The sequence below is a fragment of the Protopterus annectens genome, chromosome 8.part0 (genome assembly GCF_019279795.1).
Source record: "Protopterus annectens isolate FY-2018-M chromosome 8.part0, PAN1.0, whole genome shotgun sequence".
In the NCBI taxonomy this organism is placed as follows: Eukaryota; Metazoa; Chordata; order Ceratodontiformes; family Protopteridae; genus Protopterus; species Protopterus annectens.
The window spans coordinates 1,265,889,246-1,265,905,943 of NC_056741.1; the positions used below are offsets into that span (position 1 = coordinate 1,265,889,246).

Consider the following 16,698-nt stretch of genomic DNA (forward strand, 5'->3'; position numbering starts at 1 on the left):
GCACATTCAGAATTTAATATCATTTTCTGTTTAAGCAAACCCATGACATGTTGCTGATACTTGAGCATATGAAACTGACAGTTTAAGGCCCTTATAGCTAAAGTTGCAGATGTGTAAACCTTTTTTCCCCATCTGTCCAGTGTCCCCGAATCTCCGTCAGAGGGGGTTGGGTTTTTTGCAGCCGAGGCCTAAACTCCCTTTGGACCATGTGAAATAGTTTCTGGGTCAGCAGCAGGGTTTTTAAAAATAAATTTGTGAGAGTCAGGAACCCTGTAATATCTGTCAGGCTTAACAGGAGCTGGAGGTAAGGAGTCAGGGGTGAAACTAGACTCTGAAAACACATCATCTACAATGTCTAGCACTGGGTAGAGGCCTGTGCTGAGGTAGTAAAAGTAAATTCCTCAGCCTCTTTTTAGATTCTGAAAAATTTAAACTTTCCCAGTGAAAATGCTCTCTCATGGTATGTAAGGTTTCCCCAAAGGAATAATCCTCAGGAGAGGATGCTGAAGGAATAGATTCTTCAGCATCAGAATCCTCATAGGGGGGCTAAAGAATATCCCTGATCAGAAGAGGAATCAGAAGAAATAGAAAGATGATCTGAAGAATCATAGTCAGTGTCTTGCCTAGGCCTCTTATCAGGAGGGGGATGGGAACCCCTGCTCAAGGTAATCAGGTCTTCGGCCATTTTGATCATCTGTCTTTTGGGCATAGAGGCCTGCACACATGGCTCATGAGTTTGTTTCTTTGCTTTAGAAGGTGCTTTAGTCTTTGTCTTTTTAATGTAAAGATGTTGAGGTCTGAATACACCCTCAGAAGCCGGTACCTGCTCAGCAGCTCCGGACCCATCTGAGGGATTAGCACCCGAGGCTCCAATACCTTGAGTATCCAGCGGCATGGCCGACTCCACATGGGTGTCAGGGGCTACGAAAGCGCCTCACTGAGAACCGGCGACTAGCTTAGGAGAAGCTTTGTCGTCGGTTTTGGGCCTCGGTTGTTTTTCTCTATCCTTTTCCTTGCGTTTTTTGTAAACTCCGGTAGTTGGATGGCTATCCGACGACATTTCTAGATAATTAAACCGGCTACCAAAATACTTTAAAAGCAAAATCATACCGATGCTTAATAGTGCGTTGGTTAAATCTAGCACAAAACCGGCAACCAGTAACATTGTGATCGGGGCCTAGGCAAGGAATACATTAAGAATGAAAATCCTTATGAGGTATTTGCTTTCCACAAGTAATACAATTATTAACTTTTTCTGACATCAGTCTGGAGCAAGAAAAAAGTTTCCCCAACGGGGTACTTAGCTTTATTGAAGACTTCGGTTCTGAAACTCAAACATAAAAATTTCAGGAGTCGGCCAACTGGCACTTGCGAACTGCTTCAGGCACCGCGCGGCAAGAAAGACTGAAGAAAATGGCGTCAGCTGCTTCTTTTATACCCCTGACGAACTGACATCAGGGTAGGGGGACAGCAGCTGATGCAGGACCCAAGACTGTGGAATTCAGGCCGACTGAGGACAACCTGCCAGTAGGATTACCCACATGTAATGACTGCAACAGTGAAACACGAAGAACATCTGTGAAGTGTTTGCAACACGTATAGGACTGCTCTTATCTCCAGAACATTTATGTGCAAGTGGTTCTTGTGATCCTGCCAAATACCTTGGACCATTATTCCCAGATAATACCCCCCACACCCTATCTGGGAAGCTTCTGTAGTCAAAACTGCATTTTGTTGAGGGGGAAGAAGGGGACGACCTAGATAAAGCTGATCCGTATGTAACCACCATATAAGATTCTTTTTGCAAGAGTACGTAATGATTATTTGGTGGGACAAAGGTAGATCCTGCATTGACAACTGGGCAAATAGTAGCCATTGAAGTACTCTCATGTGTAGATGGGCTAAGGGAACTAAAAGAATGGTGGATGCCATAGTCCCTAGGATTTGAACTATCCTGGCCTGTACTTTGTCTTTGGTCAGCAAGAGTCTGACTTGGTTGTGCAACGATTCTATCCTTTCTGGTGTCAGTTTTGTAGTCATGGTGGTTGAGTCTATGTCTGAGCCTAAGAACAGAATGCGCTGCGATGGAGATAAGGCAGATTTTTTTAGATTTACTATAATTCCTAATCTGGTGCACAAGGACAGAGTCTCGTCCCTGGCTCGGATTAGTTGGTGTTTGGTGGTAGCAGTGAGGGGCCAGTCGTTTAAGTACAGAAACACCTGGAATCTTTGACGTCTTAGGTGAGCTGTGACCACTGCCATACATTTGGTGAACACACTGGGGGCTGTAGTGAGGTCAAAGGGCAGTGTTCAAAATTGAAAATGACTTGCTCCCAGCTGAAAGCGTAGATGTCTTCTGGAGCGCCTGTCCATTTTGATATGGTAGCATGCGTCCTGAAGATCTATGGAGCACATCCAATTGTCTTTTCTGATAAAACGGAAAAATTGACTGCAGCGTGATCATAACTGAACATCAATTTTTTTTACAGACTTGTTTAGCTTGCTGAGATTTAGAATTGATCTCCAGTCCACGGCCTTTTTTGTAACTAAAAAGAATCGGGAGTAAGTTCCGGATCCTATTTGCTCTGTGGGGACTTCTTGGATGACTCTTTTTTGAAGCAACGAGATGACCTCTGATGTTGCATGGTCTACTTGATTGGGTGGTACATCTGGTAAAGACCAATTTGTAGGGGGGTCGGAAATAAAAGGAATCAGGTATCCTCTGGAAATTATATTTTGTACCCATCGATCTTGGGAAATTTATAGCCAGGCGCTTGGGTACAGTGAGAGATGACCCCCGACTGCCTCCAGAGATGGACAGTCAGGCAACCCCTCAGGGGCGATGAAAGGGACGATCAGAGAAAGTATCTCTATCACCATAGTGTTGCGGATCCCCTCTGCCGCGAGCGTGGTGTCTTCCATTATAACCTTCCCCTCTGCCTCTACGGGAGGGCTGACCATGTGTCTGAGGGAAACCATGTCTCCTAAGAGAGATCCCTGCTGCGGCGGCCCTGCTCGCTCCTTCAGCTACATAGTAAATCAGCCTCATGGAGGAGTTAGCAATAGAGTTAAGGGTGGACAGCTGCGCAAATACCTTGTCAGTGGATCCCGAAGCTACTGAACCCTGAAGAGTATCTCCCAACTCCTTTAGGAGATCCCTTTGAAGCCTAGTAAAATGGGACAGGTAATTCAGCGATCGTAAGGTAAATGCCGCTGAAGAAAAGGTACGCTTTCCATACCTATCCATCATCTTAGACTCTTTATTAGGAGGATGGATATTGGAGGATGTCTCTGATAACTCCTTCTTCGTGGCCGCTGCTACCACCATAGCATCCACAGGTACTCCCCTTAGAAAAGATTTGTCTTCTGGAGCGGTGATAAATTTGTTTGGCCTCCTCGGGACAGGCTTCACTGTACCCGGAGAGGTCTAAGCTTCCCGAGATATAACCCCTAAAAGTTGGTCATATGGCTGTGTCACCCAGGAGGTGGAAGATTGGGAACCAAAAGCCTCAAGGTACACTGATTCGTCCTCAGTAGGGTTAGAGGTCTTCCAATCACCCCTCTGTCTAAGGATGTCAAGAATGTCCGCAAAGGAGACCTCCTCAGAGGGGGATCTTGGGGACCCTTTTGACTCATCCAAATCAGTGTCCGAAGTGACAGACTCGGGTGAGTCAATGTGTTTCCTCTTACAAAGTCTCTTCCGAGGGACCTCTCCAGTGGGATAATCTGGGGAGGTCTTTGAAGAGGGGACACCTCCAATAGGGGCTGCTTGGGACTCTGGTTTCCTACACTTAGGAGCAGGCGAGGGAGAAGAGGTTGCAGCCGGCTGCTGGGGGATATCGGGTCCAAAGGCAGGGCTTTAGTACTAGACAAAGCTTTCTTTATTGCCTCGAAAGCCTTACCACCCCGCTCCGAAGAAGACCTCCGCTCTGAGGAAATGGAAGGTCGACTCTGAAGAGGAGGGGCAGGTTCTGAAGCGGACGTGGGAGCCAAGCTCACATGAGCTGAAGCATGAGAGGGATGGTCGGTTCAGAAGAAAAACCTGTGTGACTAACCCTCTCTGAGTCGACCCGACAGCGCCGGCCCTCAGCTCCAGACTGAGCCGATGAGGACAGAGTTATCAGTTCCGAGGAAGAATTCTCGGAACTGAAGGTTCCAGCACTAAAGGACCCGAAGCATTAGACTCTGAGAGCAAAGCAGTCGGAGGAGGAGAGTAGACTGAAGATGGGACGGCTCCGAAGCCTTTGGGTCTGGAGGAGCTAAAATTTTTGCCAGCACCAGGTCACACAGCAGCCTCTTCACCACCCGCTCGACATCCTCAGTTATAGAAGCTCTGTATCTGAGGTGGGCCACTACTTCGTAATCTCTCTTGCCTCCCACTGGAATTTCTTATTCATTTCCTGTAAAATGTCCTCAAAGGATATATCCTCTAGTGGAGAAGAGAACAGGGTGCCCTCAGTGTCAGTCTCACATATTCAAATGATGCAACAAAGGGGAACTGGCTCACATATCCTAGCTCACTCAGGGGTATCGGAATCCTCCTACACACTTTTCACTGCAGTGCTTTTTATTAGGCTGCAGGTTCCTGGAGGCCTTGGCCAATGCTACAGCAGCTTGGAATCAGGCATGCTCCCGGTTATCCTCGGTGAACTCCTGGAAATCATTATGTTCTCCTGATTTTCCCCAGGGTGAAGTTGCCACAATAAAGACACATGCCCACACTGTATTCTGGGGCCGGTGCAGAATAAAAACAAAAGTGGACATCTTTGTGAAAGATTTTCTTTCCATACACAATCTTATTGTTAACTTGAACAGAGAACCTGGTTTTGTAGTCAGTATTCGACATTTGATTGCAAAACCACTATTCCTAAAACAGATAAGAAAATCCCTTATGGATTACTCATCTGGCTTTTGGAAACAGGCCACATGTAGGGCCCTTCATAGCTGACAGCATTCACAGCTAGCTAACTACACAAGAAATGTCTGACAATGGCATTAGCGAACACTGCTCTTACACCATCAACATCCTTATGCAGCAGTAGTGGTGGATTGGGTGGGATGGTCAAGTCAGATGAAGTCTTGAGGAAGCTAAAGCTCCGTATGTCAGGCTGGCTGGTTGGGCTTCCTGAAGGCAGTATATCCCTGGAAGTAAGGAGTGCAGCAGTAAATAGTACAATGAACTACAATATACATGTAATGCTTCTGCCCTGCTAGGTCCACAGACAGTACTGACTGCAGCTCTAGAATCCTCACAAGGACATGGACAACAGACTGGTAATTAATCAAGAAAAAGCAACCAGAAGGGTGTGTGAATAGACAGAAAATTATATGACCACAAACTAGAGCTGCTAGACTTCTTCTAACTATAAACCAAGAGAGACAGAATGGTTATGATGCACAAAATTACGTCAGGGAGATATGAAGGGGTCAGACAGAAAAATAAGGATGCGGCCAGTAGAGGAGTGAGGGACACAGGAAGTTAGTTGTAGCAACAAATATGAATCTGCAAAAGTACTTCATGAAGGAGAGAGTTAAGGACCTGTGCTTACAGACAACGGGAATGAAAGATGGAAAAGGAATCTAAAAAGGTATTTAAGAGGGCATGGGGCATATAGAAAAAAGGTAAGGAGAAAAAGAGATGTAATGGAGGTAGAATGCTGAATCCAATTAAAGGGCAGACTAGATAGGCTTAATATTTCATTCTGCAATCAAGCAAATGAAATGCAATACTAAATGTCTCGCACACTAGGACTCCTTAAAATACACCAACACTCAACATGATGTCAAAAGATCTATCACACAGTACCCTTCAAACAATACTCATGCACAGGTGCTACCATACGCTATAAAGCTGATTTCCTTACAAGCATGCTTAGGCAGATTGGTATACAACAGTCAGTATCTGGCACTTAATGACTTTTTCGTAATGCTGTACAACCTACAAATTGTCCTAATACCCATCTGCTGCAAAAAAGATAAATAATTGCCCAACTACCCAAACAATGAAAACGGCAACTCCCTAAACTCTCTTCTAAGAAAAACTTTTCCAATAATTCCACAACGCATTTTTAAAAACACATCAGTTATTTTACTGCTTTGTTACTTAATCTTTTGTGGCCTGCAAATTTCTTCATCCTTTCATACCTTTTCTTCTTTCCACTGCAGAGTGGTTAGGTTAAGTATCCAGAAATCTGTACTGACACCAATATCCGTCAACCCTCCTACCACATACATAGCATTGTTGGAGGAAATTCGTACAGCAGTGTGAAAATATCTGGGTCTAGGACCATTCCCTCCATCTACTGTACTAGTGAGCATCTGTGTCCAGCGATGATCAGGGACAGAGTACCTGCACAGTGAAGAAAAGAGCAACAATTTTAAAAAGAGATAGATTGACAGATAAAAATGCAGCAAATCAGAAAAAAACATCTTTTAGAATTCTGACAAGAAAATGATTTAAAAACATCAAATGTATCTTAGTTGAAATACACTGCATTTAACTGCACTACCCAATATATCTCCTGCAAGGTATCCTACATGATGCATACAACTGTGTAGGAGATGACCTACTAAACAAAACATTCTGGGAGATCTGTGTAACTAGGCTTTCTGAAATAAACAAATGAATGCATTATGAAACTTTATGCCAGTCAAAGCTACCATCGAACATTATGGAACCTGTAAAACATTTCCTTACTTGCAAGCAAACTGATTATTGAGCATTAAAACAGCCAATGGAAGCATCAATTTTTAATGCAATCAAAAGAAAAAGGAATTGTTCAAGCTAAGAAAATGTGCTGCCTTGTTTTTTAATGGATGGACATTCAGATCAAAACTGAATCTTTTTAATAATAGCCTAGTCCATTAAAAATGGCACAATGTGACATAAAAAGAAAACAAGCTCTTTGCATTATCTGACTCCCACAAAGTATACTTGTGTTAGAAACTTACCATAAATGTAGATATTCAAGTAGGTTACATGTGTTGCAGCCCTCAATTTTGGGATTCCTGTCGCCAGGTAATCTAGCTGGTCAGTCCAACTTGCAGAGGTCTACCTTCCTCTGCGGCCTTGGATGTCATCCTCCCACCACTATGCAATGTCAGCCAACACCACCTTCAGATTTTTCTTGTCTTGGCTAAAGATAGAAGTCTCTGGAACCAGAGCCCCAGTACAGCAAATAACAGCCGTCATCATCTCAGTTCCACCTTAGAGATCCCCAACCTCCCTCTCAAGGCAGTTTTTTTTTTTTTTTTATGAATTTGTTAACCGGCTTAGAACAGTGATGCACATGGCCATTTTCTGGCTTATCCCAGACATACATTTACACACACACACACACACAGTACAAATATTGATAAAGAATGACTTGTGAAGCTGACTACATATGGTATTGGCGTGTTGGCACTTGGCATTTCAAGTGTGACATTTGAACACGGAGACAAAAGCTGTTAAAGTGGAAGGCATTCCAGCTACAGGAGAAGGACACTTTTGCCTATGGCATTCCTGCCTTGTGGAGACAAGAAGTGGATTTGTCCTGTCCACAACAGCAGTTTGTTTACTTAATTGATTACTTGGATGTGATACTGGTAGTTGATAGAGCCATCTCAATCAGAAACACAGACATTTGTATATTTAGATAACTGTATCTTTGTTGTCCATTGTGATGTTCAAATTTGAGGAGAATTTTTGAGCCTTTAGGGTGTTCCAAAAAATACAATTTTATTTATGTTCTTCATATGCAAAAGTAATTTATGTTGGTTAAACCAATGCCTAAGACTTGAGGGAGGTGTGAGATGTAGAAAGTGGAGGAGCATGATCTCTAGATAAACCTATCATCTGAGTAAAGTAAAATGGGCAACTTGGGAATGTGAGGTGGGAGTCTGTTACTGTACAATGGGAATATGACTGACTGCAGACAGTATAGACATTTGTGGGCCACCTTTGTTTAGTGAGACATTAGAGGAGGCAGTGGTGCAGAGCTGTACAGAAAAGGATCTGTTACTCAGGAAGTTGTAAAACCATTGGGATGCTTGTGGGCTAATCACTTTTTGCATAACAAGGTCATTAAAAGGTTCGCATAAAAGAGGGAGGGTGCAGATAAGACAAAGGAGTCATCCCAACCATGGGTGCAAGGAATACAGGACAAGTGAGAGGAATCAAGGGAGAAGATGGGAGGGCAGCTTGACTGCAACAATGAATCTACTCAAGCATCCACATTTATGGTTACATTTCTACCACTTCTGTACTATGTTCATTGTACTATCTACTTTTGCAGTCTTCACTTTTAGGAGGATTCCCAAAGCATACACAAATACAGTGGTTGAAGACGTGTAATCAGAAGACAAGCCCCTGACAGACTGCAGAGAATAATGTTGTCCTGGCCCTGGGGGATACTCCTAGATTTCATTATCTAGAAAAGGTGTGAACAGAACTTGAAGATACTGCTTCTAGAACTGCTTGCATGATAATCTCTCTGAAAAACAAAAAAATAATCCTTGTTTTCCCGCCTTCCTCAACTAGTTTAGACCAGTTTACAGGCATTGCTGTATTCTGGGCTGTGGTGTAGTTCCTGTGTTGTCCATTACCTTACTTGGATAGAAGGAAGTTTCTTTGCTCACCAGTGGGAGTGGGGAGCCTTGAGCAGCCTACCTGTCCTTGGGGGAAGTGACCTCAGCACAAGAAGCTGTAGTAATTGGTTGTTTGGGACCATTTCCAGCTCTTTTGTAGTTCACTGTTTAAAATCCGCCTCTGGGCGTTTTTTCTGGCTATAATGCTCAGACAAGCTCCACGTGGGTTTACAGAGTGGTCCTAGCAGCAGGGAACTCAGAAAAGCGACTACCTTCTGGATTTAAGTATCTTTGCTTTTTTTCACTTGAAATAGCTTTTGTAGCTTACCTTGAACTAACCTGAATTGTTATTTAACTGATTGCTGCATTATTTTAAAATCTGCACTTAAAGTTACATTTTAGTCGAATTTGATTGAAAGTTTGCTTGTTTGTTTGTTTAATTTAACTGTGGAGGCTGCCCACTAAAGTGTGCTAGCCTGTGTAGCTAATTTATCACTGTTTCTGCATTTTCTGTGTGTTTCTACCAAAAAAACAAAAAAATAATCCTTGTTTTCCCGCCTTCCTCGACTAGTTTAGACCAGTTTACAGGCATTGCTGTATTCTGGGCTGTGGTGTAGTTCCTGTGTTGTCCATTACCTTACTTGGATAGTAGGAAGTTTCTTTGCTCACCAGTGGGAGTGGGGAGCCTTGAGCAGCCTACCTGTCCTTGGTGGAAGTGACCTCAGCACAAGAAGCTGTAGTAATTGGTTGTTAGGGACCATTTCCAGCTCTTTTGTAGTTCACTGTTTAAAATCCGCCTCTGGGCGTTTTTTTCTGGCTATACTGCTCAGACAAGCTCCACGTGGGTTTACAGAGTGGTCCTAGCAGCAGGGAACTCAGAAAAGCGACTACCTTCTGGATTTAAGTATCTTTGCTTTTTTTTTCACTTGAAATAGCTTCTGTAGCTTACCTTGAACTAGCCTGAACTGTTATTTAACTGACTGCTGCATTATTTTAAAATCTGCACTTAAAGTTACATTTTAGTCAAATTTGATCGAAAGTTTGCTTGTTTGTTTGTTTAATTTAACTGTGGAGGCTGCCAACTAAAGTGTGCTAGCCTGTGTAACTAATTTACCACTGTTTCTGCATTTTCTGTGTGTTTCTACCAAAAAAACAAAAAAAATAATCCTTGTTTTCCCGCCTTCCTCGACTAGTTTAGACCAGTTTACAGGCATTGCTGTATTCTGGGCTGTGGTGTAGTTCCTGTGTTGTCCATTACCTTACTTGGATAGAAGGAAGTTTCTTTGCTCACCAGTGGGAGTGGGGAGCCTTGAGCAGCCTACCTGTCCTTGGGGGAAGTGACCTCAGCACAAGAAGCTGTAGTAATTGGTTGTTTGGGACCATTTCCAGCTCTTTTGTAGTTCACTGTTTAAAATCCGCGTTTGCACGGCTTTGCACGGCGGTTAAACAAGGTTAAACTTTTTCTGGCTCCGCCAAGTCTGTTCTTCAAATTTTCCCTTAAGGAAGCTCTACTCTTAGTATAACCAGACTACTCACTGTATTATAAGCCTAGCACTTGTTCTCAATACTTCTGTACTAAGTAAGCACTCTCGTATTAAGTAAAGCACTACATCTACTTACCATCCCTGTGAATACCCACTTCCCTTAAAGGTATACCACTCACTTATACTGTTCTAGCATGTCGAGTGGTAGATTACTGGCGTCGTCTCCAGTTCAGCTGGTCAATCTGGACATCTTGAGACAATGCTACAATTGTCTCATGTACACAGACAACCCTCTCCTCCTCCCAACAAACACAAATACATGTGAGAGATGCAACTATATAACCAAACTGGAGGCTGAACTCTCTCAACTCAGGGCTGGCATGACCAGACAGGAGGAGATGGCAACCACACACACAACAATCCCAGTCCCACATAGACCTACCACAACTGCAAACCAAACACATAAAAACACAAAGACATACTCGGAGGCTCTAATAAAAAACTTACCAAAACAACAAGAGCTCCCAAAGCAGACATCCAAAAATCCACCACCTCAAAACAAAACACATGCAACACATACTTCAATAAATCAGTGTGTCGACCAATCGCAGCCCTTAAGGCCAAACACCCTGCCTGATACACTAGTAATAGGTGACTCTATAGTCAGACACACTGATGTCCCACTGACCATGCTGAACAAGGAGAAGGTGACTGTGAGCTGTCTCTCGGGAGCTAGGATCCGCCACATAACACACGCACTCAGGTCACTACAAAGCAAGTACAAATATGACTCCGTCATTGTCCATGCTGGTGTGAATGACCTGAGACGTACCTCCCTGGACTACATGAAAAGAGACATAGAGGAGCTCTCCGATTATGCAGCCCAGGCTGGTATGACCCTGACCCTGAGCAGCATCTTGCCCTCACCAAGAATGATACCACAATACAAAGACAAGATGATCAGCTTTAACAATTGGCTCAAGTACTGGTGTCATTCTAAGGGGATCCAATGTCTGTCTGCCTGGGATGATATGTTGGACAAGCCACGCTGCTTCACAAGGGATGGCTTACACCTGTCACCACTGGGCTTCCGGATATTGGCTAAGGCTCTTGCCACCCCCATAGTGCCTTTTTAGGCAAGGCTCAAAAGACAAACCCACCTCCTTAGAAAACAAAAATGGAAAAAAACTAAGGGTAATGCTGCTCAATGCCAGAAGTCTAAATCGCAAGATGCATGCACTTGATGCACTCCTCAGCATGGAGAACATCGACGTCTGTGCAGTAACTGAAACCTGGTTCAAGGCTCCTGAGAGCACCCCAGCGCTACCAGGCTATACCTCGTATCATGCTTTTCGGCCCCAAAACCCCGAACCACAAAGGGAGGGGGAGTGTCCATATTCATAAAGGACACCCACACCTCCAGGTTAGTAGCAACACATGAAGCATCAGAGACCATACAGGTGCAACTAACCATAGGCAAAACTGCTATACAACTGGTAGCATGTTACAGACCACCCTCCCAATCTCAAGAACCCCACTCAGCCTTCCTGAAAACATTGGAGGATATGAATGTATCACAAAATAACATCATACTGGGAAACTTCAACTACCCAAACATAGATTGGGTACATTATTCTAGCCCTAATACCCTAGCCCAAAGGTTCCTGGAATTCATAAATTCAAATGCACTGGAACAACTAGTCACCTCTCCCACTAGGGGAGATAATATACTAGACCCTGATCATCACAAACATGGGGACAAAATGCTCCACACCGGAAGTATACCCCTCACTAGTGAGATCTGACCACAAACTAATCACCCTGGATATACATATCCCACCTCCACCCCCAGCACAAAAGACCACAGTGAAAAACTTCTCAAAAGCAGACTTCACTCTTCTTAAGACTGAGATGGTATCCTTTAAGCCCACTGTGCCAGTGGATACCACATCCCACAATGCCGAATCCTTCACAAATGCTTTCTATGGACATCTCCAAGAATGCATGGATCATGCAATCCCAAACAAATCCAAGTCCCTCTCCACCAAATGTAAGCGTCCTGTCTGGTGGACCTCAGCCATAAACAAATTGTATAACAAAAGAAGGAAGCTACTGCACATCAGAGCGAAATCCCATGAAGGGAAGACATCTCTGATCAACATTAGCATAAAACTACATTCTCTCATAAAAACATCCAAGGCAAACTTTGAGAGAAAAATCGCTAAGGACACTAAAGATAACCACAAAGCCTTCTTCAGCTATGTTAGAAACCTGGGCGGAAAACCTCAGATGTGCTCACAGTTGGTTCACAACAACAAAAAATACACTGAACCCACAGATATTGCTAACATTCTGGCTGACAGGTTCAGTGCAAATTTCTCGCCTCCTTCACCCCCAAAAGAAGAAATACTTATCCCAGCTGAATGTAATCTCCCTGTCATCTCAGATGTCCAAGTGAGAACCGCCCTAAACAAAGCAAAAAACACAGCATCAATGGGACCTGATGGTATCCCGGGGTGCGTGTTACGTGAACTCCAAGAGGAGCTAAACCCACACATAAAAATGCTATTTAACCTTAGCCTTACTTCGGGATATGTACCTGAACACTGGCGTACAGCAACAGTGGTCCCACTCCACAAGGGGGGGTGCCTCTACAGACCCTGGAAACTACCGCCCCATAAGCTTGACTAGCCTGGTCTGCAAAGCTATGGAAAGAATCATTATGGAACTCATAAACGGAGACATAGGGGACCTACAGACGCTTGACCCCACCCAGTTCGGCTTTGTAAAGGGCAGAGCCTGCCTTTTAAACCCGGTTGACTTTTTCGAATCAGTCACTAGAGCCATTGATAAGGGCAAAGCAGTCCATACAGCATACCTGGACTTGGCTAAGGCCTTCGACACAATACCCCACTCAGGCATCATAGATAAGCTAAACAGCTTAAAAGTAAACCCTTATGTCACTAGATGGGTTGCAAACTGGCTAAAGGACAGAACCCATAAAGTTAAAATCGCTGGAGCAATGTCAGACTCAAAGCCAGTCACAAGTGGTGTCCCACAGGGATCTGTCCTGGGACCCCTCTTGTTCGGCATTTATTTCTCAGATGTTAAAGCAAACATGGGAGGGCTGTGGCTGACAAAGTTCGCAGATGACTGCAAACTAGGCGCCATATTCAATACACCAGCAGATACACACATCCTACAAAAAGGCCTCACTGAAACGGACAACTGGTGCCGTAGTCACGGCCTTAAACTAAATGCCAAAAAATGTATAGTCATCCCTTTTGGAAAAAACAAAGTACCCACAAATTATCACATAGACAGCAACCCACTGAGTACGGAAAAAGTAATCAGAGACCTAGGGACCCAAGTAGACAGCGACCTCTCACTTGACACCCACGTTGCCAAAGTGGTTATAAAAACATTCTACCTTGCACACCTCATCATGAAGGGTTTCACATCCAGATCCAAGGATGTCATTGTACCCCTATATTCCTCCCTCATCAGACCCATGATTGAGTACAATGCCCCATTTGATATGTACCTCACCCGGCACTTGCAACAGCTGGAGAGACCACAAAAGTACCTCACCAAAAGGATCAAGGGTCTCCAACATATGTCTTATTCTGCCAGACTAAAGAAACTTCAGCTCTATTCAGTAGCATAGCGCCTGCTCAGAGGTGATCTCTGCCTGACATACAAGGCCATGTCCAATCAGGATCTGATGGACATGCTCCACCTCAAAAAATCCAAATCCATCAGGACCACGAGAGCTAAATCCAAATCCATCAGGACCACGAGAGCTAAAGACTTAAACCTCGGCACAAGTATGAATAGGACATGCTGGAGGGACAGATTCATAACCCAGAGGCTTCCCATGCTTTGGAACAGGATCCCAGTTCATATTAGGCAGAGCCCCTCACTGACTCTCTTCAAGAGAAATCTTGATGAGTGGATGGGAGATCGTAAGTTTACCCCAGGGGTCTCATCTGTGTCACTGCTAGACAGGGGCACAGTAAACCAATTCTATTATATAAGGGGACCTTCACTGTGTCACTACTAGACAGAGGCACAGTATTCTAGATTTATTCTGTACATTTTTGTACCATTTCATGGGGTGGCAAAAGCCACATCACTATGGCTAGGCTTACAAATGCCCCAGGGCAGATAGCCTAGTACTGTACTATGAAACTATGAAACTAAGAAGGCTTTTGGTGTTTCCAGTAGCTCAAGTGGACTGGGCTGTGATATGCCAGGGAACTGATTTGCCAACAGTTGTACAATAGTGTGTGACATAACAATCAAGCAATTTAGTTTGCTTGTTTACTGGCTTCTCTTCTTTTCTTTTTGTTAAGGAAACAAACAAATATCTGATCAATTTTTTTTTAATTCCCTTAAATACAAAGATAATTTCTGTGTATGTGAATTCGTCTTTTCGTTAAGACTAAAGGCCTGCAAAACGCTACAAACAATAACTTCCTGTTGGTTATTTTTCTTATCCACCTTTCCATTCCTTGATATCCTCTTTTTTTTAAGCTTGATGATTTTAAGCTACCCACCCTTGCTGTAAATTGAGCTTCATAAGCTTCTCCCTTTCTGCACTGCTGTTTATATCTTCAATTATTTATTTGCCTTTCCTTGTGCTTATTTTGGAAAAAAGTGCATTTTGTCTTTCATTGTCTGTTCTACTAATTTTCTAGCTTTGAATTCATTATCTAGCAGGCGCATGGATAAAGTAGTGTATTTCTACACTCTAGCAAACTCTTCTGTGAGTTTTTATATTAGCAGGACCGTGGATTTTCCATCTAGTGGCAGTGGGTGGTGGCCTGGTCTGTAGAGAATGGGGAAACACACTAGAGGTTCCTGCATGTAGCTGTTTTATTGGCAAAAGAGCTTATTAATCAGCTTACTTTCTTTTTAGTGCTTTTACAAATTCTGCACAATTGAGTGGCTCTTGGCTCACTTCTGCAAAGCAAAGTACTTTTATTGAATAATCCCATGTTAATATGCTGTTTAAAGCACACTGCTGTATCTGTAGCTTTAAGTTTGTTTCTGGTAGCATTTCACTCTGGACATTCTTTTTATGTGCTTTTACATTAGGACAGGAATTATTCATCTAGTGGCAGAGGTGTTTACCTGGTCTACCCGAGTTGAGAAGCACACAAAACGGCTCTAAGTGTAGTTGTTTTATTAGCCATAGAGGGCTCAAAAGTCAGTTTTTCAGTTCTGGTATAAATGTGGCATACTTGCACAGATCCGCTCACTGTGTCAGTGCCCGGTACAGACACAAACATCCTGAAACATTGCTTATTTTCATTATACTATAAATGCTTCTTATGCCATGAACCTTATTATAGCACCTAGGACTACTGCTGCTAAGACAGAACATCTGGGTTTGGTGCTGGGCAGCATCTCTGGTTAGGTTAGCTGCAGATTACAACAAGCAAGCACCCTTCTCTCATCTGGTGACAAACACTCTCCACTCCCACCCTTTCAAGTACACATTGGGACCTGCAACCGTGAATGGCCACTTTCCTGTTATCTCTGCATTCAGTTTGGTAAACATGGGCATCCTGAAGCAATGGAACAATTGCCTTATGTACAATGAAACAATTTAATTCTCACACAGACAAATACAGTATTGTGAGAGATGCAGTTACATATTGACAATGGAGGCTACATTCTCATACAGACACAAAAAAATAACTAACAGGTTGTCAGCGACTCACACACATCACTCACCACACCCACATAAGTCGAAGTGCTCACATGTAACTTACCCAAACCTCAAAGGCTGCTTAGCACTGTCCTCTGCATGCACACAAACAAGACACACAGCACATAAGGACACATCTCACTGTATTTCAACTAACAAGTCCATTAGGCGAAACACTTCACAACCCAACATTATGATCATGACAGACTCCATTGATATTCCTCTTACTAGGCTGGATAAGGGAAAGTTTACAGTTAGTTGCCTGATCAGGGTCAGGATTCACCAGATCATGCAACCACTGAGATACTCCTACGTACCAGTATGACTCATTCATAGTCCATATGGGAGTGAGTGAACTGAGACATACTTCCTTGAACTATATAAAGAGACATGAATGAGCTCCGAGAATGCGTGTCAAAGGTAGGTATGAGCTTTGCATTGAGCGGCATTCTACAGTACCAGAGGATGATGCCACAATACCAACATGATCGACTAACAATTGGCTTAGCTACTGGGGTCATTCCATAGGGGTCCAATACTTGTCAGCCTGGGAGACATGGTTGACAGGAGACACTGCTTTGCCAGGGATGGTCTTCACCTGTCACCACTAGGCTTTCAGATACTGGCCAAAATACTATCCACGCTAAGACTGTCTTTTGTAAGCAATGCCAAACAGGCAAACCTTCCAACATAACAAAAGCTACTTAGGACAAGTTAAAGGTGTTAATGCTCAATGTAAGAGCCTCAACAAGAAACTGCACTCCCTGGAAGCTCTCCTCACTCTGGTGAATGCTGACGTCTGTACAGTTACTGAAACATGGTTCAAAGCCACCAAGAGGACTCCAGCAGTGCATGACTATAACACCTTTTATACATTCTAACCATCCACTGAACACGAAAGAGCAAAACACAGAGGTGTGTCTATCTACA

At 43.5% G+C, this 16,698-nt stretch overlaps 1 protein-coding gene across 1 annotated transcript in view; it reads right to left on the minus strand.

Annotated features, from left to right (window-relative positions):
• MEGF8 (multiple EGF like domains 8) overlaps positions 1-16,698 on the minus strand; it is a 1,779,602-nt gene that overhangs the window by 842,583 nt on the left and 920,321 nt on the right. Inside the window, exon 26 of the mRNA XM_044079419.1 lies at positions 6,145-6,349. Coding sequence (XP_043935354.1) covers positions 6,145-6,349 — 205 coding nt within the window. The remainder of the gene's footprint in view (positions 1-6,144; positions 6,350-16,698) is intronic.